Genomic DNA, 25,056 nt, shown 5'->3' on the forward strand with positions numbered 1-25,056 from the left:
TCTTTCAAACGAGCAATTCTTGCGGCAACCCCCTCTCTCACAATGGGTGGGACCCAGATGTAGGCAGCAGCCCTACACAAGGAGAGTCGTGACCGGAGATTCCAAATAAGAATCCCAAAAATTCCCACTCCAAAGAAAAAGTAAAGAACAAAAATTCCCTCTCCAAAGACCAAAAGCAACAGAATGCTTTCGTCCCAAACCGACAAATTCAAGATAACATCCTTCTCGCTCATGAGGGCTTTCATCTATTGAAACTAAGGAAGTCCGCAAGCTACTGGAACTTTTTGGTGGCAGTGATGCGAAAGTTGGGTTTCCATGAGAGGTGGGTTCAGCTGACAATGAGCTTAGTAAAATCTGTGGAGTTGACAGTGGTTATTAATGGCAAGTTAAGAGCATAAAAAAAAAATTATCAATTGTTGAAATTAACTATAATTTCCTTATTTTAAAATTAGAATTAGGCAATTAGTATGACTCAAAATTAAAACTCATTCTCAGCTTAATAATATTTGAATCTTTACAGTGTTACAAGAGATTCAAATTCAAAAGTCATTCTATAGTAAGAGTTTTATATATGGTTCTTAGGCGAGATCTTATTTCTTAATCGTTGGATCATACTAACTAATTTAATTTAACGGTTAACCAATTTAATCTAATAATTAAAAAATAAGGTCTCACCTATCGAATTCTTGTCAAATTCAACTCCAATAAAAGAGCTTCAAGGCCTATTTGCGGCATTACATTTCGCGTTTTGGCCACGCCATACAACAACCCGCATGGCTCTTTCGTCAATAAAATTATAAGAGTACCCTCAAAAACGTCACTTAATAACGAATGCCATTCACCTTCCAGTGACGTGGCTTGCTCCCATTAGCGGTTTGCATAGTTCCATCTCTCAACGCTGTTACAGTGGGATCCGGATCTTCTGCTCTGATTTTCTCTGCCATGATCTGCTATACTTTTGTTCTCTATACGCCACATCATTAAAATTTAATCTAACGGATTTAAAAGTTGACACATCATCTTAAAACAAAAACTCAATTTACTCCTAATTAAAAAAGAATAAAAAAACCCTAACACCCAACTAACTGTTAGTTAACGTCCAAAGATCTTTTTTTTCTTCTTCTTCTTCTTCGTGTTCTGTCCTCCTCTTTTTTCCATTTTTTTTTTCTCCTTCTTGCTTCAGGTTTTGTCCTCTTCTCCTTCTTGCTTCAGATTGTTACATGGACTCCCACGGTCCCACCAACTACAAGATCAAAACCACCAAATAAATTCATATAATGCTCCAGGCTGTCACCATTCAGCTGCTGTACATCATCAAGGTCATACAAATTCCCTCTCTGGTTTGTTTGCTCCCACCAACTCCTCACAACACTTCTGTTCACTGCAGATTTCTCTACCGACATGACATTCTTCAGAGGGATACCAAGCCAGTGAAGAGCTATTTCTGCCCCACCAATCCCAGAGAAAAGAGAGAGGAGGTTTATGCCATTAGGAAACATCTCTCTCAAAACTGACAGATGGTATGCCACGGTATCAACATGGAATAAGTTGAACTTGTAATAAAAATGCATATAATATCTGACAAACAAAAAATTCTAACTTGAAACTCTACTAGGGAAACCATGCAAGAAGGAGAAGAGGACAAAACCTAAAGCAAGAAGGAGAAGAGGACAAAACCTGAAGCAAGAAGGAGAAAAAAAAAAAAAAAAGAGGAGGACAGAACACGAAGAAGAAGAAGAAGAAAAAAAAGAGCTTTGGACGTTAACTAACAGTTAGTTGGGTGTTAGGGTTTTTTTATTCTTTTTTAATTAGGAGTAAATTGAGTTTTTGTTTTAAGATGATGTGTCAACTTTTAAATCCGTTAGATTAAATTTTAATGATGTGGCGTATGGAGAATAAAAGTATAGCAGATCATGGCAGAGAAAATCAGAGCAGAGGATCCGGATCCGTTACAGTGAGCACTGCCACCAAAGCAAATGAAGACCTCTCCATACACCACGTGGCGTAATATCAGAGCCAGGTGGAGCCCGCACCGAATCCTTTAAAATCTCCCAAACAGCGCCAAACCCAAAAACCCTCCTCCTTCTCTTGAACCAAAAGAAAGACGAAAAAAGAAAAATAGAAAAGAAAAGAGAAACCACTCCTTCTATCTCGCTCCCTTCGCTGCGAACGCCTCAGTGATCAGAGGTAAAAATCGCTTCCAGCTTTACCCTGAAATTTGAAAATATCAATCACGATTCTTGTTTTGAGTTTGATTTTGGTTTTCGGGGGCTTTTTTTTCCAGTTCGATAAAGATTTTATTATCGGTTAATTGATTTTGGAACCTGTTCTTGTGCAATTTTTGATGTTTTTTCTTTGTTACTTTATTTCGAAGTATCATGGCTACTAATGTGGGTTGAACCTAGCTCCTCCTCCAAGGAAGAGCTCCAATGTGTATTGGTTTCTGGGTCTCACACACACTCTTAGTGTCTACTTTTTTCTTTACTATTTTTTGAAATTTTTATTTATATTTTGTTCGGATGTTTTTGGATTTTAACTGTTTTTGGTGTGCATTTTTCTGTCTTTGGTTGCTGGGTTGGTCAAAATTTTGCTCAAGAGTCCGGGTTTTTTTGGATATTGAAATTCTGAATTGGACTTCACTTCAGTATGATTTATGATATGGGGTTTTTTTTAATAGCGTTGAACGATATCTGGGTTGGATTTTCATTGATTTTTTATTTTTTGAGTTCAATGAGTATGTGTTGTGGGGTTTTTGAGTTTTAATGGGGTGTGTGGCTGGCTAATATCTGTATAATATACTAGTTGAAGAACTTATAAGTGTGCGTTCTATTCGATATTTATTTGATATTTTTGGTGGATAGATGTAATGTTGTTGATTGATGAATTAAGAGCTTCCATTGGGTTTATGAGCTGCGTACTATCATTTGTTTGGGACTCCATAATGCATTTTGTAAGAGAATGTAGCCTTTGAGGACAAAAATCGTATATATTGAATTCATTGTTTATAAGTATCGTATTTGTTCTTGGTAAAATACTTAATCATCTAAATTCCCTGTTAATGAAATATACTAGCATTCTTTGATCATATCTGCCTAAGTCCCTCTGTTGTCTGGTTTTATGGCTTGTGTCTATAATGGTCGGAAAGTTTCAAGCTCCTCACTTTTGTTTTTTATAAGGCTTTGCAGTCAATTTTTCAAAAATCAATTAATGTATATATATTAATTCACAGTTCGTTTTTTTATCTACTACTAAAAAGGTCTTGTTTTACTGTTTTTTCCTGACTTGATTTTGTTCAGATGGCAAATGACACGTTGAAACATGGAGATGATCCCCCTGGCTCTGCTTCACCATTACAATGGCTTAAAGAAAGTGAAATCCCAGTTAAAAACGACGAAGTTGCTAACTTCATGGGGACTCTCAACAATCGTAATGCTTCTGGAGTTGATGATATAACCATGCCATGTACCACAACACCGTTCTCTCTCTTTCCTTTTGGAGACATGTATGGAACGACTAACCCTTATGCCATGGAAATGCCGCTGACTGGTATAAATTTAATGACTGATCTCACTCCATTCAGCAACTCTCAGAATCCATTTTTTGACTATGATTCTGTATACGCGGAGGGTCATACACCTGTCCTACCAAGCCCAGTTTCAAATTTTCTTGGTTTGGAAGGGAACAAAACTGAATTTAGTCAATATCACACCCTTGATTATTCAGTGCCTCCTGATAATGTGGTCAGTGCTACGTCCGATGTCAACATTATTCAAAAGTCTTATGTTGACAGGAAATTAGTAACTGCTAAAGGAAATTCAGCTGCAGCCTTAGAAAGTATCCAGCGGAGTGAAGAACTAAATACTAATACAGGTAGGCCTCAGCTATTAAGAAATTTCATAAGTGATGGAGTTAGCAATACTGTGCCATGCCATGCCATAGATGGCGTAGACATTGCGCTAAATAACAATTTCATGGCAAGTGAAGTTCAAGAGGATTGTCCAGACAAATTTGATGCGAGTCTCCTAACCCTGGGAATTGGCCAGAAGACGGAGGATTTATCTAAATCTAATAGATCAGGAATAAATGTCACTAATAATTTTGGAAGGGTTGCCCTTCCTCAACCAAATACTTTCTATGGTCGAAAAGAAGACAGAGGTTCCTTGAATCCTTCCTCTGATGTAGCTGCTGGTTTGCCTTGTCTTCAGAACAATGTGGGTGGATTTGCTGTGATGAAAAACAACGTGGGTAGCTGGAGTTCTTTTAATTAAAATGTAACAGCATATATGATGCTAGTTCTAGTTCTAGGTTCATTCTGAATCCACCTTATATTGTGCAGATGCCACAAGATGATGACCAACATCATTTTCTTATGCCGGGAAACAGGAATGTTTGTCTTGGCGTTGAGGGGAACTGGGATACAAGATCTGCATATAGTGATCCTAATGACAGTTTTCAGTACAGCCCTGCTGTATCTTTCATACCAGTTGGTAGCAGCTTAGCTGAGCTCCCTGATTCTGGATGGAGCGGGGCAAATGGGTTGGGATTATCACCTTCTTTGAGTACAAGTACTTGTCTGCCTGTATCTGAAACTTCCAGGAACCTCTTTTCTGATTCATCCATGGTTTTTCCTCCTATTGGTGTCACAAGAAGCACTTCCCTGCATGATAAGTTCGGTAAGTTTGGAATATTCTTACTCTCCTTTTTTGGATGTATAAGAAAATGAAAATTTCCAGTTGCATGTTTTAGTTTCACTTCTAGACGGGTGCCTTGATATTGTTGATGTTCAAGAATGGCCTACAAGACAATAGTGTGAGATGTTGGGGCACTGTTGTGGTGCACACTTGGAATCTCGGGTGATAAAATCAAGGTACCCAAAAGAAGCTTAAGGTTTTTAGGGTCCAAAAAGTTTTTCTATTTTTCATTTTCTTTATGAACTCAAGGATGAGTTTTTATTGGGCAGTGACCCCTTTTGCATGTTAGTGCCACATGGGATCCCTTGGCCTTTGGAGTAAGTCCTGCATGGAATATCTTTGATTGTTTTCCCGCCACCAAATCTAGAATTCGGCTTTACTCGGTGGAGTATCACGTCATGGTTAGGTTGCCTACCACCATGAAGTAAGAGAGTGTCTCTTATTGATTGGAGCTGTCCAGTTTCAGGGGTTGGTGGGATGGATGCCATAGACATTTACCAGTAAGGTCATCGAATCTGTTTTGGTCACTACCCCTTGAGGTCGTATAAACTTGCTATGTATTGATCTACTATCATTCCACATGTCTGACTAGTGTGGACTCTAGCAAGTATGTTACAGAAGACACATGGTACATTACTGTGTGCAGGATAACTAATTTATGGTTCGCTTATGCTAGATTGAAACTGTTAGGTGTTAATCTTGATCCATATGTGGCAGGATTCATCATTGTCTCGATGAACACAATATAAGAATTACAGGCAATGAGAGGACTGAATTGTTATAAAGTTCTCTCATCCAAATATCACTTAAGAATTAAGTATAATCATTTCCGTAACAAGCCAATTTGACTTCTATTTTACCATATTGATTGAATATAAAAGAAATGAATTGTGCGTTTCACACTTGCTCTTTCTTCTGGTCTCACTTCTCACATATTGGGTAACCACATAAATAGTCAACATAAGTTCTCAATATGCTTTGAATATCATGTCTTTCCGGTGGCTCTTGACAGGAGGTCCTTTGCATGGCTGGTTACCAGTCTTCTGTTGGTTACTGCAACTTCTATATGTTTATGTCAATTAGTAGATTTACTAAAAGTTCCATTTTCTGTAGCTTCCCTGCTGACTGACTCTGCAACTCTCTTTAGGGAAGCTTTCCACAGCTAACCAGGGTATTGCTGCACAAGTTGCTGAAAGAGGTCATGTTCCAGGGAAATTCTGGTTTAGCCAGCTACCTAGTAAGGCCACCTACCTATATAACTGGAAATGTTTAGTTGTGAATGTATATGTAACCAGTTCATCCTTTTTTTGAGATTCAGGCTGAAAACACAATATCTTTGTGGACTTTAATCATAATAAGATCTTGAGCATTTCTCATAAAAATAATGTCCTATAGGGTTTTGGTACTCATATAAAAAAATAAATCACGAATAGGGAGACAGGAGAATTGGCCTAGCTGAATGTAGTAATCAAGTGTGCTGCTATATTATACACTCGCATAGCCATGTTTTTACTGTCACTTGGCTTCATTTTTAGCTGATTGATAAAAAGGGATCAAAGAACAGGGTAGATGGCTAAAATGATGATTGTGCTAGAGTGTAACTTAATATAAATAACTGATAGGTATCATAAATAGGTATTGTGTATAAGATTCTAATATTTATGCAGAACTCGTATTTGTCTAGGATACACAACTGGCTGGCACTCGGGTCAGCAAACATATAATCTTATATAATGGAGGGAAGTTTTGTTACACATTTGATGGTTGCTTGCAGGTAATTCTTGTCAACCTCAAGTAATTGGTGCTGTTCAGTCTTCTACAGACCTTTCTAGATCCGTGATGACTGGTAGTTACAATTCTATACTCTTGAGTCTTGACCATGCTTGAATATAGCCTCTGAAATTTTATGCTATTCTCTTGATGACTTGCACTACTTTAGGTGAAGAAATTCCAATTACCAAACTTAATAGGAATGTTCAGGGTTCTAGTGCTTTGGTTGGAACATCTCTTAAGAGGGTTGCGGAAGAACCCTCAGCAGCAGCTTCCCGAGCTCAATGCAAAAAGAGAAGAGCCCAATCTTCTGTTGGTCCATTTGCTCCAAATTTGCCCCTGCATGTTCCATCACTTCATTTATCCAACGCCTCTAATTTGACAGTCCCAGCTCCTACTGCTCCTTCTCTCCCACACCAAGTCAAAAGTACCGCATCACTCCCACCCCTACCCCAGACCAGTCAGTCTCTCCCACTCCAAGCCAAAGGTACTGCATCACTCCAACCCGTATCCAAGAATGCTCCTTCTCTCCCAACCCTAGTTAGACGTACTGCTGTACTCCCACCCTTGTCCCAGATTGCTCCCTCTTTCCCATCCCAAGCCAAAACTATTGCATCACACCAACCCCTACCCAAGACTGCTTCATATCTCAGACTCAAAGGCAGTACTACGTCACTCCCATCCGTATCCCAGAATGCTCGCTCCCTCCCATCAATGCGCCAAATTGTTCCTCCAGTCCCATCCGAAGCCAAAACCACTCAATCACACCCACCCCTACCCCAGGCTGCTCCAAATCTCAGATCCAGAGCCAGAAGTATTACATCACTCCCAACCCTATCCCAGAATGCTCCCCCTCACACACCCCTGCCCCGAATGGCTCCTCCACTCTCATCCCAACCCTCGAGTGCTCCACCACTCCCACAGAAAATTTGGACTGCTAAACCTCTCCCAGAGAAATCTCAGACAGCTTCACATTTGTCTCCCCACATTGCTCCACCTCTCCGATCCCAGCCCCAGACTGGTTCAACTTTCCATATAAAATGGCAAGGTATAGCTTGATGCTTTTTCTGCATTGACTTCTTTTCTTTAATTTGTCTTTATATTTCTCAATACCTACTTATCTTCTGTCACCATATTCTTTACTGTTTTAACATGGCTATTTTAATATGTCATGCCATTTCTAGTCCTAGTTCCCACTCAATCCATTGTGGCACCTTTCATGGAACATGTCTTGGAAGAATGAGTGGAAGAATGAGTTGGGTCTAGCCCAGATCCTGTTTGTGAGGCTTGCATGGGCACGTTGGATAATTCTTTGGTTTCAATTCTTTTTGTTTTTCCCAAAGTACTTTCTCAAGCACCTGATCATCCATGAAAGGGATCTTCTGTGCCTCATACCTAATTCTTCCATTTATCAAGTCAAGTTTAAAATTGTAGAATCATATCATGGCATGCCAGGCTCTGGCATGTCTGGTTTGCCAAGGCTGTTTATGCTCAGAAGAGCCTATCCCTCTAAATTTGGATTCTATGTTCAGCAAGGTTGTTTCTGAAATAATATGATACTGCAACGTATACTTTCAAGTTTGGAAGACTGCATCTGATACATTATGCATTTGTACCGTAGTGATTTTGATAGTTAGTAATACATTGATAATACAACAATACACTGATGATGGTAGTACGTCTTTGGCTTTTGCAGGTTTTGGTCAAACTCAAACTCAGCCAATTGGGCACAAGTGTTTGATATGCAAGAGGGATCTTTCCTTCACACCGGAAGGCCCTGTTTTCGTGCCAGCTATTCGACCAGTTGTTGCTGTTCTACCCTGTGGCCACACCTTTCATGACCACTGCTTGAGGCTTATCACCCCTGAAGAGGAAGTTAAAAATCCTCCGTGCATTCCTTGTGCCATCGGTGAGAGTTGAATTTAGGATTGGTTCAACATGTTGAATCCTCCATGCCTTCCTTGTGCATTAGTTTTTCAAATATATAATCCAGTTTTTCTCTACATTCGTTTTGAATCAGTCAAAAATAGGGGAAAGGTTTTAGTGAAATTTTAGACACGTTTTTCTATATGTAGGTTAAGTTCACAAATCTTTCTTACGACTGAGGGGGTGATTTGGTCCATAAATATATAGATCATTAAAAGTTGTATATAGCAAACAACCCGTTTCCTTAATATGGATCGTACTTCTGCATGCTGTGCTTTTGTCATCATATACTGCCACCACAGGGTTCTAGAATACCTATTCCTATTTATCTTGGCTTTAATGTTTGACCTAGGAAATGAAACTTTACGCAGAAGTTCTTTAAGCACGTCATAAATCGTGATAATGAAACACTGAGACATGTCTATTGCAATATTCAAACTAACGGTCCAAATTTGTATCTGGGCGCCCAATTTATCTAAACACCCTAGCTAAAATTTTAAGAATTTTGCAGTTTTCTTTGGACACCCAACACAAATTGAAAAGGTTTCAAAATGCCTCTCATTTTCCCAATTCAATAGATTTACCTTCTTTTTTTTTTTGTCAACAATTCAATAGATTTACCTAAACAACCATTTATTTTACCTTGAAACCCAAAATATTAAAGCAATCTCTACTTCTTTCATTTATTTGGACAACCACCTCTTTCTTTAACTCCCCAGCATATCTTCAACAACACTAACTGCATTCAGGCCTAATTTTGTAAACCTAAACTCAAAAAAATACAGCCAAAACTATGAGCTCTCAAGAGAGCTCTCCTCCTGCTCCATTTTGAATCTCTAGCTTCTCCCCACCCGAAATGGGTGTTTTTCACCTGAGCTATGTCTCAGATCTGGGGATACTTGCCTCCACTTCGGTTTTCTTTAGCTTTTTTCTATTTTTCCCTAAGCTAAGCCCACCCTGTGAGACCCTATATCTCCCATCTTTCCATCTCCTTTCTTCCCCAACCACCTTCACTTTTCACCCTCTACTTCTTACATCTACACTCTCCTTATCTCTTCTCTGTTGTGATGTCGCCCGCCCATGGCTAGTGATTTCGTCTGGTCAGCAGTTCTTAACCACCACTCGTTGCTTCTCGGTTCCACGTCTACTGCTCCCGTTGTTCTTCCTCAATGGTGTGTGCTGGTCCATGGCTGCGATTGACTCTTGGATTATGGGAGCATTGCCGCGAAGGTGGCCTGCTCACCCCCATATTCTGTTGGCCTCTTTGATACCCTTTGGTATCGGTTACTCCTCCTTGGTGGTGGTGGATTTGCTCTGGTGGTGTTGTTGGCTTGCTATGTGGTGCGGCTGCTCCTGTGTTCTAGATCTAGGGTTTTTTTGTTTAATGTTTTATGGGCATTTATTGTTTATTTGGTTTTGTATCTTTGGGCCTACTTTATTTGTTGGTGTTGGGCTGCATTTGGATTGAGCTTTCCTCATTTTGTAATGTTTCCCACTATTAATGAATAGAGATCCCTTGACCAAAAAAAAAAACACTAACTTCATTCTGTTTATTTTAATTTGAAGCGACTCAAAATTTGTTCAGACTAGCCAGTTTTAAAATGTTGACCTCTTAAATCCCATAAAACCACATATATAATGTGTTTCCTTTTTTCATTTTTTTTCCCAAAGTTTGGAGGGGGGGGGGGGGGGGGGGGGGCGCGGAAACTTACACATGAGTACCATGAGGACTTGAATCTTTTAAGCAAATTTCTGTACGAGGAATATTCGCGGGTTGATTCCTCGATCTTCGATCTTCCTTCTCTTTTTTCTCCCTTAGTTCCTGTAAAACAAATATAGGTCAAAGGACCACACCTAGGGGGTATTGGTAAAAGGCCCTCCGATACCTAAGTTAGTTCGATTGGATCTTGATAAACATATGACAATAGATAAAGTGGATGGAATTTTCTCTCATGGGGAGAGCCGAGTGGCCTGAGCCGTGTGTGTGTGTGTGTGTGTGTGTGAGAGAGAGAGAGAGAGAGAGAGAGAGAGAGAGAGAGAGAGAGAGAGAGGGGAGTTTTTGTAGGGTTTCGGAATTAGAGAAGAATTTAGAATTACCTTGAATGCCTTGTGTAGCCATATATTTATAGGCTCCTTGTATGCTAGGGTTTTGGGAGAATAATCCTTATTTGGTTAGGATTATTCTTACCCAAATAGATTATAGAAATTAATCCAAGAGATTTGTTGGAAATTGGTTCCTTGATTTAAGGAGATATTCCTCTATTGAATCAAATATAATTTTCTTAATTAAATTTATTGAGGGTAATTAGTTGACCTAAGGAATATTCTTTTTTCACGTGTCATCTTCTTATTCCTTCTCCACGTGTCGTATTTTTTTTTTGTAGCACTAGAATCGAGACCACGAAGGCTGCACCTTGATGCAAGTTGGGCTGCATCATGAGCTGGTATGGCGCTAGAGCTTGCGTGGTCCAGGCTGCTCCTACGACATCTGTCAGCAACTATAGGCTGCTGCGTATATGATGCCCTTTTTTTTTGGTGCCGCAACTTAGGGTTTTGACATGCTATTTGACATGCAATTTTATTCCCTTTTTGCAGCTATTCAACGATCATGTCTTCCATGAGGGTAGCCGATCACCGAGTTCACAAGTGCTTTTGTACTTGTGGGGTGGTTCCAAGGTGTACAAGAAAAGATTTGTGACGAATTTGCCGAAGCTCACTTTTAGAAGTGGCGCGCCACCTATGGTTCTGCCATACCTGATGATGTGCATGTCAGGCTGGCAGCGCTTTTAACTGACGATGTACCTCGCATAGGTCCGAACGATCTGGATGCCGGGATTATCACATTCCGTTCCTTCTACTTCTCATTCCCACTGTCGAAGTTCTTCAAGAATGTGTTTTGTGTCATGAAGTGTGCCCCAAGCCAATGTACTCCAAATGTCTACCAAGCGATCATCTGTTTTGATAAGCTGAACCGCTTTTTCAAGCTAGATTTGACGGTGTGGTAGTTCTTTTACTTCTTCAAGGTAAGGCGTTACGAAAAGTACGCCTAGGTTCGTGTATGCAATGCCAAGATGATTGACAGTCTTAGCCAAGGAGATCACATTGGCATGCCGATGTGTTGGAGGTGAGCGGAAGGTTGGAAGGCGAGGTCGGTGATGGTATGTCATACTATATTGATATGCTTCAATTTTATTTGAATTCTTTGATGTGTGACTAACTGACTTCTGTCTTCTGCTTGTAAAGAATGATATTAGCAAGAAACTGGATCTCGAGCCGGACATGGCTAAGGTCTGCCTGGACCTAAATATCCCACAAGGTTTCGCGAATGGCGTTGGCTGTTGAGCAAGTATTGGAAGAAGGTTGATGGTCTGCTCCATGCTAAGGATATTGAGAGATGAAAGCAGTATGGCTCAGATTCGGATGATCAGCTAGCCGAACGGGAGGAGTCCTCAATCGAACTCCTCAAAAATAGGAAGGCTAACGTCAGGTCCTCCAAAGATAAAGTTGCAACCTTGCGAGCAAGAGATGTGTCCCCATCAAGGAACAAAATATCGATAATTTCACCGATATTTTGGCGAAATTATTGGTTTTTTTTTTTTTTTTGCAGCGATATTTTAGCACATTTCCATATATATATCGTCAATTTATCGATAATTTCCTCGATAATTTCTTCGATAATTTGATAACGATATTTTCGTCCAAGTGGCAGTTGCGATTGGTCAATATATCGCGATATTATCGATAATATCGCGATATGAACTTTCAAAAATTAAACAAAACTCACTGAGCATGCAGGGGTTCAAACCCCTTCCCTATTCTAAGATCTGTAGGCGCTTAACCACCACGCCAGAGGTGATTTCGGGTTTTGAGGTGCACAGAGGTGAGATCTGAGTCATGCCATGAAATCTGGGCTCAAAGACAAAGAAATCGCAGAGAGAGTGGTTGAAGCATCAAAATTTTCTCCATATGGTGGCGATTAAGGCTTTGGGCAGGAGAGAGCAGTGGCCTGTATCATCAAAGCAAAGTATGTGTGTGGTCTGGAGCTTTGCTAGTGTTGCAGTTCAAAAAGAAAAAGAGAATCTGAGTTGAGGATGGGGAGGGAGAGGGGGAGCGATAGAGAAAGAGGGAGAGGTAGAAGAAGAGATAGCTCAGGTGCGCAAAAATAGAAATAAAATACAAAACTTCAATATTATAATGATCTTAGGTAAGTGGGAAAAATAGAAAAGAAAAGAAGATGGCTTTTGATATTTACTTTTTATTTATGGGGCAGTGTACTTCCAAGTTCCAACACACGCCAGCCAGACATGATTTGTCCATCTCCATATGCATGTGCTTTAACAATTTTTAATATTTTATTAGTATTTCTGAATATCACTCACCGGTTTGGTTTGGTTTAACCGACAATTTCAATATCAAGCACCAAACACCAAACCATAAATATCGGTTTGGTTTGGTTTCAAACCGGTGATCAATAAAAAATAATTAAAAAATCAAACCAAATCAAACCAACGATTTGGTTTGGGCGGTTTAATCGGGTTTTCGGTGTGTATGCCCAGCCCTACTTTGTGATAATAAGCTACGGAATCTATATTTATAATACTTGCGAGCTGTTTCTCAAAATAGAAATTAACATAATTACTTATTGTTTTATATTGTTGATCAGTTACTTAATTACTTAATTACTTAATATAATCTATTTCTTTTCTATTTAATCCATTTAGTGTTATTGATTATTTTATTATTCATTATAAGTACTTACGTTACTAAATTCCCCTTCAAATTGTTGCTTAATTACTTAAATCTCTATAATTATTTTCTTTATTTACTATTTGATTCTTCCTTGGATAATTTATTTATGTTCTTAGTTAATTTTCAATCTTCACTATTATTTTTAAGCATGGTAAAGTGCCTAATTTTCATGAAAAATCAAGTTGGTTTACATCTTTAATTATTTTTCAATTTTTGATAAATAATATATATAATAATGTGTACCATGTCCAGTGAATAATGTGAAATAAGGTTACTCATGTATCTTACCATGCAATTTATAAAGTGTAAAATATTGTACTAAAAAATGATAAATAAATTACTAGGGGGTGTTTAATTCTCTTTCATTAATTACTCTAGATTTTCTAAGTCACAGAGTTTGTCAGCTCGCAATATAATCAACTTAAATCACTCAAACCCACTATGCAATGCATTTCCTTCCAATTTTTTGTGTCAAAATAATAGATGATTGACTAAATAAACTTCTTCTAAAGTTTCATTAAAAATTTCCATGTATTTATCACAATTTCCGTGGTTTTTATTCAATTTTTATCGATATCGATATTTTCCCGATATTTCCATTGATATTTCCGTGTTTTTGAACCACCGATATTTATGAAACTATCGATATTTAAGACCTTGGTCTCCATTAAGAAAGAAGCCGAGACTTTCTTCTGCTGTGATCAAGGCTTCTTCTTCGAGAGGTCTCATCTGCTGAGAAAACTTAAGTGGGAGTTGCTCCTCTATCGTTTGCCAAGGTCAAGCACCTCGTCGGCGCAGATAGCAAGAAGATTAGTGGCATGTAGAATGTTTAGGACATTTTGCTCAAGTCTCCAACTGACAAGCTCAAAACCTGCAATCTGCCCTGCAAAGAAGACTATCCCCGAACCAGTTCGCTTGCCGAGAAACAAAGGGCTACTGACATTCCTCACCAAAGTTCGAATCATCTGCACTAGTCAAGGAATGAGGATCAAACTGGGAGGACCACTCTTCTATCCAACTATCGCGATCCGTCTGGCGAGCCACGAGCAATCAAGCACGGAGCTAATTCAGCGTCGTTGAATCCTTTGGAGGTAAGGATGGTTGTGGCTAAATAGAGAGTCGTCTGCTCGGGCGAAAGGTTCTTCAGATACGAGAACAATTGGTCCAAAGGTTGACAAGCCTAGCTCCGCAGAGGATATATGTGTGTCTGATCTGCTCAATTAGGACGCTTATGGCGGCCTTCCTGCATCTCCCTTAGGACACTTTTTAGACGGTGGCCAGTTTGGCCTGCGTCTCCCTTATGATAGTTTTAGCAGTTGCCATGTGTCTTTCTCTTTGGTGAAGATGAAAGCTAACTCCTTGAGGCTACTGATCGACCTAAATGACAGGGTATGGAACCAATCATGGGCTGCTCCTCGTAAGGTCATTGCAAACACCTTGCACATCGGTGCATCCTTAGCCTTGTAGAGAATCATAACACTTCTAAAGTGCTTCAAATGGCTCTCGGGATCAGAATCTCCTTTGAAGTGTGTGAAAGAAGGTGTTGAGAATCACTTCAGTGGAGTCGCCTGCTCGATCTCGACGGTGAATGGTGAGGAGTTCACTTGGTTCACCTCCTTGTGCATAGCATCTTCAAAATCTCCTCCAATCTTCAAGTATCGAAGTCGATCATTCACGAGCTCTTTGACATCTTCTGCTTGCATGGCTTGTGGTTCACATCTGTGTCCTCCATGATGCGGGCGTCGCTATTTTACCTCATTGTTGTCTCTACGGAGCAGATCTCTTCGATTGTCTTACCTACATGACGTGTTGGTGGACTAAGCTTGCAAGCGACCTTCTGTAGCTTGTCGTCATGAGTTGTCTCCTTGGGATTGAGCAAGTGAGCATCTTTCTTCTCATACTTCATGGAGATTATCGCAAGGCTGATCTCGTCAGGGGCTTAGTCTTGCATAAATGCTTCTCTACGAGCCCAGGCAGGAGTGAACAACATTGGATCGTGGGCCCCACTTCTCGTGCACATTGATCCTTGGACTTAATCTTGATCGGAGACTCGATCTACTTTGAGCGAGGCTCGGGGATGCTTGCGACATGCCAACGTGCTGAGCACGCTCTTGTCCTTCCCCTTATCTACTTGCTCTTACTCGACCTGCATGGGACCTCTCGAACTGCATACGGGTGTGTTCGTCCATCCTCCTCTCTTTGCCTTGCGGTCTAAGGCCAATGTCTCGAACCAAGTCAATCTGGTTGATGAGTTGTCTAACCAAGTTGTTTTGGTAGTCCACTCTTTGAGCCAGTTGATTAACTCTAAGATTGAGGTCTACATGACTTCATGGATCATGAGGAGAAAATTGTGTAGAGCCCAATTTCACACGGGCTAGGGTTTCGCTAGAGGTGTACATAGGAGCGTACGTCGAGCACGGCAGCATATGAAGGAATGAATGAAGTTGTTCCACAACAGAGCTCAAGTTGGCGGCGGCACCAAGAAGGTCATGAGCGACGATCTCGGGAAGGAGCGAGGCGGCGTAGCTATGTGGCTGCGGAGTCGTGGCAACCACGGGACCGTGAGGAGGCGCGAAAGCGCGCGTCAGATAGGTGTTCTGGGTGGCGAGACCGAGTAGAGGAGCGGCGGCGCATATTGCGATTGAGAGGAGGAACGGAAGGCTATGGCGGTAGTTTCGGTGCCGGGAGCCGCGACGTTGTGGTGACCCAAGTTTGTCGCGGATTAGTTTTTGCGGCAACCTGACTTCTTGTTCACGTGCTTCCAACCATGGTTGTTTGGAAGGTTTTAGTTGGGCGATAAAAAGGAGGAAACAGATTCCTTTGATTCAAGAGCACGCATTGAGTATAACTCGTGCTCTCAATGAAAGAACCAAAATGTTTGAGCAAAATTATGCATTGGAAATATTCGCGAGTTAATTCCTCGACCTTCGATAATAATAATCCTGGTCCAAGCATATACTAAGCACAGAACAAATCTTATCTAGCTAAGATCAAGCCACGCTAATCCAGAACAATTCCTAAGCATCGTCCATTCCAAGAAAGTTCATCATTACACAATAAGCCCAATAGTTTATCCCATATGTATCTATTTCTAGGGAACTGATGTGCTGCTTGGGTCACAAACCACAAAATCAAACCCAAAACCAGCCCAAAGTCCATAGATCCAACCCCTTTGAATATAGAGGGCCCAATCATCAAAGTGAGGAGCATACTTGAAAAGAAATGCTCACGCGCAGAAGGATATGCTCTCTCTCTCTCTCTCTAGAGAAACGAAGAGAAACAAAAACATTTTCTTGTTTTAAATTCTGATAGGTTTCGGCTGAGATTTGTGGGAGGAGTTGAAAAACAAACATGGGAATAAAAAACAGGTAAACCAAATTGACACCCCTCTCATATAATTTGTTAAATATTATATAATAAAAAGTTTTAAGGAAAACATTATAACTATGCAAGAAAATGAGAGGGACCCAATTGCAGAGAAAGGGACAACTGTTAGCCTCAAATCTTCCACCAAATGCCAAATCTCAACCGTTAAAAAACCCACATGGTCCCCTCATTGTGTTGATCGACCCAACATTCATCTCCTCGGTCTTCCCTTCTAGGTGAGAGACATAAAGCTAACAATCAAAAAAGCAAGAAAAATGTCGAAATAAACACAACCCAACAACTAGGAAAAAACTCTCTCTCTCTCTCTCTCTCTCTCTCTCTCTCTTTCTCTCTCAAGGAATCAGAAACCACGTTAAGGTGGGGGTTTAATTGAAGCTCTTTCTCTTTCTTCTTCTTCTTGTTAATTTCTGTTCCATGGAAGGCCAGATTAGAGATGGGAAGAAGGCTGATGGAGCCTTGGAAGGATTTGCTCCTCTCTCTTCCACAAGGATTGATTGGAAACCCAGAAAGAGATCAGGTAGTAAGTATAATATATAGCTCCTCTGTTTCTCTTTCACTCTCTCTCTCTCTCTCTCTCTCTCTCTCTCTCTCTCTCTCTCTCTATATATATATATATATATATATATATATATATATATATTTCTCCAATTGAGAGTCCACCAATTCATTTGAATAATATGAGATTTGTTTTTGGTGATGTTTACATGATTTAAGAGATACCCACCTACCCAATTATGTACGACTTAATAGCTATCATAATTCCTATGGATGTTCTTGAGGCTTATTGCATGGTTTCCCAAAATTTTATTTAACATTTTGAAGCTAAATTCCAGCATAATTCCATCTCCCTCTAAACAATTTTGAGTTGTCAGTAAAGCTTCTATTATAATTAAAGGGATTAAAAAAATAACAGAGAGAGAGAGAGAGAGAGAGAGACGTAAAATTAAACTGCTGTTAGGAGGTGCTGACTTTGCTCATACGTTACTTTGCTGGGGTTGGTTCGCTTAAATTGCTCTCTCTCCTAATTATATGTATTTAATTATATTTCTTCTTTCTTGCTTCTTTTTCTTTTCATTTTTGGCCTATAAATCTTCAGACGGTGACAATTTCTTTTGTTGTTTTCACGCTTTACTCTTGGCCTTTGGTTTTGTTTTTATTTTTTCCTTTTCTTTTAAAGGTCTTGACTTTGAATACACAGCACAGCATATCTAATTTTTTATTTACCCAAAGGTGACCATACTTTTTATTTCATAGAAAAATGCGAACAAATTTGAATGCTACATGTGGTATGGGCTCTATGTCTCATCCAAATTTAATTGATCCTACGGCATTTCATTTCTTGGTTTTCATCCTTTTTTTTTTTTTGGTCAGTTCTAATAATTTTTTCGGCTAGCATCTTCGAATTATTTCACTTGACCAAAAAAAAAAAAAAAAAACTGATTGCGTTAAGTATTTCCATTATTGTGCTAATTTTTGTTTTTGGGTACTGCTCATAATTTGGCACTAGGTTTCAAGTTCCCAATTCTTTGGAAACGAAAATGAAAATCTGTAGAAGTTCTTCTGTTAACACTTGTTCATGATGTGACGCTTTACCAACCTTGCTCATTATTATAATATAAACTTTTTTGGTTGTCTTCTTTTCTTGTTTTCCCTGTTTTTCTTTTTCAAGTGTCTTGTTGGTTGGGATGCATGATTGCTTGAAGTGTGATTTCCTCCTGTGGCTGGGGAAGAGGAAAACCCCTTTCTCCTGTTCCTGTTCCCTGTTTTACGCAACCTTTTTTACTTGTAAGGTTCTATTGGATTTTCTTTTTTATCTGCTACATTATATCCTCCCCCTGTCGATCAAATCATCCATTTCAGTTTCCAATTTGAAGTCTTTGCAACACAGATTTTGTATTATCTTCTAGGTTCATCTTTGATTTAGCTGTTAATTAATCGCCTTTTGGCCGAGCACCTTATTTATTTTAAGAAGGATGGAAGGAAGTCGAGTCCCAGCATTTGTATGTTGACCGCAATCCCAATTTAATTGAAATAGTCCAGTTTAGTTCGAGCCACCAAACGGGGCCAAATTAAGAATATGCCAAGTGTCAGATTTCATCTGTCTCTTTAACTGCATTTCTTCCATCATCATTTTACTGAACTGAAGGACATGGCTGCAATTATGCATGGTATGCATGTATTCTATACTTACTCAATTTTGTGGAGTGAAATGGCTGGTGCTATTCTACTCCACATATCAGTCAGTGCCTTCTCATATCCATTGTGGTTTGAACTTTTGGTGCCTCCTTATTATACAAATCTGCTACATCTATCTCTAAATTCAATAGCACTAGAAAGTGAACTTGTTTCCCACAGCTAGCGGGAGGAATGTAGACAAGCTAACAGAAGATACTGCTAATAATACTCCCAACAAACAGGAAGAGCCCGTCACTGAGGAGGAGATGCAGGACTTAGCCGCAGCTCCTGAGCTTTCTGAACGTCGAAAGGCTCTTTTTGAACCCTTAGAACCTATAACAAATATCAACGGGAAGCGACCGTCGGCTGAATCCTTACTTCCTCCGCCGGACTTTGATGCCACAACCTATCCTAAGGGGTGGCTGATTGGAAAAAAGCGAAAGCTAGTTAATGTTGACGTGGTTGAGAGTATGCGGAGGATCGCTGTGCAGGAAATGAACAGAAAGGTGTAATTTCTAAACACCTCACCTTTTTCTCCTCTATTAGAAAAATGAAAAATGAAAAAAAGAATGGTTGCAATAAATTAAGCTTCTATTTTGGTTTTCTCTTCAGGATAGGGAAATTGATGGGCTAAATGAGCAATTGGAAGAGGATGCAAGGTGCCTAGAACACTTGCAACTTCAGCTCCTGCAAGAGCGAAGCAAACGGTCGGAGGTGGAGAGAGAAAATGCAATGCTGCAAGACCAGGTCACCATGCTAATGAACATGCTGGGAGAAGATGACCCCGTGGATGATGAAGGCCCCGACGCACCATAATTGCTTCTTTTTTTGGTTTCTTTAATTCTTTTTGTACATTTGGTTGGAGAGTAGAAATAAGAGATGCAAATATATAATATGCAGTGCCAATGCTGTGCACATGCTTATTATAAAATTGTGTCTTGCAAAAGTCATATACCAAAGTAAATATTGAAACTTTATGTATCTTGGATAGTTTAGTCTTTACTGTCAAAGAATCAACGACATTTCATTCTATAAACGGTTTGAAGTATTTTGGTTTGCAGTCTCAAGGAGCAGCATGGCAAGCTGGTTAATAATATCAAATCAACCCATGAGCACAACAGAGACAAGACTAAAAGAGTGTTCACAAAAACTCACATTGCTATAAAAGAACACTTGATCATTATACACAAAGGTTGAACAAAACGCAGAGAGACTCAGTTTGCAAGAACCAGGTCTACGTTATCAACATATTAGGATTCTTCATCAACATACATTTCTGAATCCCTAAGCTGTACACGTTTTAGGAACAACCTGCAACTGTTGTATTCACAGATGTGAAAACCGACATAGATTTCTATGTTTTTGTACAAGATCATGCGAGGGCCGTAGAGACTACTCTCTAGCTTGATTAAATATCATAAACTTATGACCAGTTAAAAAGAAACTGAGGAAGAGATGCTATCCTAGGAATATTTAGAAGAAGCTCCCCAAATGAGTCCCTTCTTGGCATTGTCAGTTCCTGCTTATTGTCATCATCATTTGGAACGGCACTGGACTTACCTTCATCAGACTCATCCTTAGGTGCAGGAAAACCATCTGAAACCTTACTCTCATAAGCTGATGCAGAAGCAGAGTTAGTTTCAGCTGTCTTCCCATCATCATTTACATCAAAGCGGTCATCAGTTTTGGCTTGCAAGTTTAGTGTCGTAGAAGGATCCTTCTGCAAAAGGCAATAAAGGGAATTGACCCTTGACATGACGTATTGCTCATCTGAGGGTAAGGTGAGTTGCGCGTCATTGAACAAGTATTGACTAATCTCCTCCAAAACATCTTTGCTAGGTTGCTCCTTGCCAGATATCTTTCCAGAAATGCATTGTCCAATGTGGCTTACGAAATCACTCATTGACATCGACATGGGAAGTCCAGGAACTTTCATTTGATTAAAATTGCTGGGCGTCTTTGAGGTTTCAGCTCCAAAGCTCCCAATTTTATCAATTGCAGGGGTGTCCATCACTACAAATACAAGACAATTTAGACCCACAACAAATGCGATGCAGTGCCCGTACCAAACTCAATTGTAAAACTTCCGCATCATAAAATATGGAGTAAATATTCATAGAATAAGGATAAACAGGTTTATGTGACATGGTGGAACTGATAAACCAGATACAAGAAGGCCACATGCTTAAGTTGAGCAAACATTGACGACATTCATCTGACACCAATTCCGATAGATTAAGAGGTCGTAGCAAATTGTCCCACTAGCTATGGTCTCACATTTGTGGCAGACTTTATATCACATACATCAAACTTTGCCAAAAAAAATAAAAATAAAAAAGAAAAAGAAAAAACAATCACGTCATGAAAGACAGCTCTTTTTGATATGACGGTTACTCACATGATTCCTCTAAAAAATAAGTGCAAAGGGGAGTTCTATTCACACCCCACCAAATGCTGACTAGACGTAGTCGGCATGATAGGAGAATATTTGCAAGTATTATGTTCAGTATGATTTAGATTTGAGTCCGTTAAATAATGCTTTTCATTTTATGATCTCAAGTGCAAGTTTTAAGTCCTGATCCATCTTAACCTTAGCACCAGAGGCCTGCTGTAGATGAGGCTTATCAAACCAAAGGGACACGGATAAATGGACTTCATTCACAAATAATTTTAAGTTTCTGACTAATTGTTTCAAATTTGACCCACAAAATAATTTCTAGTGTTAAGGAATCAGTAAGTGATTCTATAACTGTTCAAGTTATTTACACAATGACTATTGACTGCTTCTGACTCAATATTTTGACAAAACAAGAAAACAGAACCAAATTACATGGGAATGAAATCTTGAGCCCAAAAAAATAAGATGAAAATCACAAGTCATGGGAGATTGGGACATGGGATTAATTGTGGATGAACAGTCCGTTCAACAAGGGGCTTCTGAAATTTCGGAGGTGTGCAAATTTTTTTAGCATAGAAATTTAGCAACTTCCTAATAATATAAATGAAGGCTTCAATTGTTATATCAACGAGCTTTGACAATAAAGAAAGATGATGCATGGTTAACTATTTATGACCATATCTACACAGTTTTATCATTTGCAGATTTACCTGAGCTAGGAGAAGAAATTTCCTGGGAATAATTTTCAGGACCTCTACCAATAAAATCTTGTTCATCTTTACACGGTGGCGAGTGAGTTCCAGAAGGTGATGCTGAATCCTGCAAACCAAATATAGCAGGCCCCTCCTCATTTTTGGGACCAAACCGACGTCCATATTCATCAGGGTCACCTGATACTGTAACTCTAGCATCAAAAAATGGAGATTCTAATACAATTTCTGGCTGTTGGCTTAAGAAGTTGAGACGAGGATCACATTGAATAAGCTTTTCAAAATGCTTGCCAAAAAGCAAGCCTTGTGGGCACTGCAGAAAATGGCGCCTAAAACAACACAAAGGGAAAAATTACATTACAGATTTGAACATAGACAATACCAATTAGAAACATTAGGCATAATAAGTTACAAACTACCCGATCAACCTTGTAAAACTTCAAGTCTTACAAAAGCATTTATAAGGATTGCTTGAACCATAATTTCTAGAACTACTCTGTTTTTTTTGTGGCATATGATGTGCATCTTTGTATGTTCCTTATATTCCAATCATTTAAAGCCCCCGAAAATTCAACAGATATATGTTTCGATATCTTCTATAAAGGTAATAAAATATATTTTCTAACAGTTGATTGCTAACGAGAAACCTCTTACTACTTGAGCAAGTAAAATACAATCCCCGACTTTAGCTTGTGCAGTTATTAAGCACATACGCATGTGTTCCAAATTTTACAAGTGGGGGAGACAGACAGGTAAACCAGTGGAATTGCTGAGATAGTGCTGTTCTAAAATATATCGTAATGGGGAAAATGATATCTAGCATGTTGCACTATGGAAAGATATGACTGAGGAGATTATTTGTGTGATATAATTGTTTTGTACTTTAAATGAATTTTGACCTCATCATTCTAGTTGGCCAACCAAAGATCTTACCTTGCTTATAAGCTTCTCAAATTCTTTTAACAGTTGTCATAACTATAGTAACTACCCCACACCACTGATGTTTTTCTATAAACTGGAAACATTGCAACAAAGATTCATGCTCAAAGCCATTTATAAATTTCAGTAAGTCTATGAATGACTACAAGGTTAGATATTTAACCTGTTTAAAGTGGCCTGTCCAGCAGTAAAATCTGATGTTGCCTGCCACAAGGTATGTTTTCGAGGTTGTGGATTGGTCTCTCTAAAGAAAAGAGGCGGTCTAGCAAGCTGCACCAGAAAATAATATTAATCTATCTTAAGAAACCATAGCATTCGACCAAAAAAAAAGCATAGCATATAATGATTTTGAAATACTGTAATTCCTTTATAGAAAAAAAATTACACAAAAATATGTAAACAATATATTACCACAACATCCAAAGTCCCTGGTCCATCATCTGGGTAATTTGCCTTGAGAGCCACAACATCTGACCACTGAATTTCCATCTTGTTCTTTAGACTACCGTCAAGGACTTCCCACACAAGTTTATGCTTTGCAAAATAACACTTTGCCACTAGATCTCCTTCATATCTTGACTTATACTGCAACCCCAAAATCAATAAAACTTCAAATCAACATCAAAGCATATAGCATCAAATAAAACTGTCCAGTTTGGAAAACAAGAGTCCATAGAAAATTGTGGGTTATACCTCCCAAGTCCCAATCCTTAGAAAGGAAGCCGGGAAATTCATAGCCTTGAGCTTATCCGAAGCACCGGAAGCGGTAGTTCCCTTGTGACCTCTCTTGCCTAGAGTAGCCAATTTAACAGAGTTTTCTTCAGATAGCTTCATTTGGATCAAATCCAAAAAAGATGGACTTTTTTTTAGATGCAAACCGAGCGGGCTCGGTTCATCCAGGGGATGGTACAGCGAAGGAGGAACTTCAAACTTGCCAGGCCCCAAACCCAACTGCTAAGACCACCCAAACATTATGAGCAGAATTAGCTATAAAACATGAAAAAATATCTCTTCTTTCTGAAAACGACTGCCCAATCTGTTTGGTTGCTAAGAAAGTGCAGGAAATGCATATAATTCAATTCATGCTAATGGATATCACAAAATATTGACGAAATCAAACTATCATAAACCATAAACAGAGTATCAATTGAAAAACCACATAACATGAAATCAAAAACTGAAAAGAGATGAACATGAACCTGTGGAACCGAGTCGAGTTTGAGCCGCTTGTGAATTCGACCGAGTTGGGTGTCGAACGACTCATCGGCATCCAACTTCACCGCAACCTTTCGCGGACTCATTAGCTGAACCATCGGCTCTAGCTTCCAACCCAATCGACAAATTTGCAGAGCGAGTCAAACAAGACGAACCAAAAAAAAGTCACCGAGTGAACTCAGCGATTTTCGCAGCCTGAAATGTTTCCAAAAATTTGCGTCAACGAAACAAACCCGTTCGGCTGTCTTTCCTTTCCTTTTAACGCAGAGAAGAAAGAAGCCTGTGGAAGGCCATCACGTGCGTTCCACGTGACTTCAAGAATCGCAACGTGCACGAACAGAAGTAAATTAGACCAGAAGTTACGTAAATACCCTTAATATCAGGCGGTGACTGTACACTGGGAGGCGGCCGAAGGCGGCTGATGGCGTCAGCTGATTTGGCGGTTTTTGGTCTGGGAACGAGGTCACGTGCGCGCAGGTGCGCGGGTTTGGATAAAATAGTGGGGCCCGCGTCGCGAAGCTTCCCAACTAGGCGCGCGGTTATGCCTGGTGATTGGCTGGGTGGTGATGAGTAAGTCGAACGTTTTGACACGTAAGTATTTGAGTCGAGGGGGAGTCTGCCGACGTGTCCTTGTGGATAAGCTTCAATTCTTGTTTGTCAAACTTTCCGTTTCCTTTTTATTTTTTTTGTTTGTTTTTCTTTTTCGGCAAATAGATAATATAATAAATGGGATATTGACTTACTTTAAACGACAAGAAGATATTTTTTTTTCAAACGAAATAATTAGACGTTAAAACTCGTGTTTCATGTTTTGCAGGAAATGCCCCAAAATTTATTTTATAGAACTAAAACTTAATTGTTACTTTGGGACTCTCGTTCAAATTTTGTTTCATTTCACTTCATATATTTTAACACCTACTCGAAATATTAAATTTGAATTCGATGGCTCAAATGGCAATCTAATACTTTGTAGAAATTTTCAAATTCACATGAAATGTCAAATATTATATTATTTATTATGTTATATTTTTAAAAGAAAATAACGTACATATGATGAATAAAGCTTTAATAGATAGTAAATTATGGCGTGGTCTAA

At 39.3% G+C, this 25,056-nt stretch overlaps 3 protein-coding genes across 7 annotated transcripts; 2 read left to right on the forward strand and 1 right to left on the reverse strand.

The window, feature by feature from the left end:
* Nucleotides 1–2,055: 2,055 nt before the first annotated feature.
* LOC110770291 (uncharacterized) lies at nucleotides 2,056–8,699 on the forward strand. Its single transcript, XM_021974396.2, has 7 exons — nucleotides 2,056–2,187; nucleotides 3,297–4,241; nucleotides 4,337–4,673; nucleotides 5,839–5,928; nucleotides 6,466–6,537; nucleotides 6,631–7,509; nucleotides 8,158–8,699. The coding sequence occupies exons 2-7, from the start codon at nucleotides 3,297–3,299 to the stop codon at nucleotides 8,379–8,381; spliced, it is 2,547 nt and encodes an 848-aa protein (XP_021830088.2). The 5' UTR covers nucleotides 2,056–2,187; the 3' UTR covers nucleotides 8,382–8,699.
* An 8,030-nt stretch (nucleotides 8,700–16,729) lies between these two features.
* On the forward strand, nucleotides 16,730–19,700 carry LOC110770293 (Snf1 kinase interactor-like protein). 4 transcript variants are annotated; one of them, XM_021974400.2, is made up of 3 exons: nucleotides 16,730–17,043; nucleotides 18,879–19,204; nucleotides 19,311–19,700. In XM_021974400.2, exons 1-3 carry the CDS (start codon nucleotides 16,938–16,940, stop codon nucleotides 19,512–19,514), a joined length of 636 nt encoding a protein of 211 aa, XP_021830092.1. In that variant the 5' UTR covers nucleotides 16,730–16,937; the 3' UTR covers nucleotides 19,515–19,700. The 4 variants fall into 4 exon arrangements, with proteins under 4 accessions (XP_021830092.1, XP_021830094.1, XP_021830096.1 ...); XM_021974402.2 differs by having other exon boundaries at nucleotides 16,732–17,043; nucleotides 18,941–19,204; XM_021974404.2 differs by having other exon boundaries at nucleotides 16,732–17,040; nucleotides 18,941–19,204.
* Nucleotides 19,701–19,836: 136 nt separating this feature from the next.
* Nucleotides 19,837–24,205, reverse strand: LOC110770292 (uncharacterized). Of its 2 annotated transcripts, none has more exons than XM_021974398.2 (6): nucleotides 23,945–24,205; nucleotides 23,439–23,699; nucleotides 23,157–23,330; nucleotides 22,909–23,015; nucleotides 21,807–22,135; nucleotides 19,837–20,711 (listed from the first exon to the last, which is right to left on the reverse strand). In XM_021974398.2, exons 1-6 carry the CDS (start codon nucleotides 24,056–24,058, stop codon nucleotides 20,122–20,124), a joined length of 1,575 nt encoding a protein of 524 aa, XP_021830090.2. In that variant the 5' UTR covers nucleotides 24,059–24,205; the 3' UTR covers nucleotides 19,837–20,121. The 2 variants fall into 2 exon arrangements, with proteins under 2 accessions (XP_021830090.2, XP_021830091.2); XM_021974399.2 differs by having other exon boundaries at nucleotides 23,439–23,696; nucleotides 23,945–24,204.
* Nucleotides 24,206–25,056: the final 851 nt, after the last annotated feature.

This window comes from Prunus avium, chromosome 3 (genome assembly GCF_965620075.1).
Source record: "Prunus avium chromosome 3, drPruAviu1.hap1.1, whole genome shotgun sequence".
Taxonomy (NCBI): Eukaryota; Viridiplantae; Streptophyta; class Magnoliopsida; order Rosales; family Rosaceae; genus Prunus; species Prunus avium.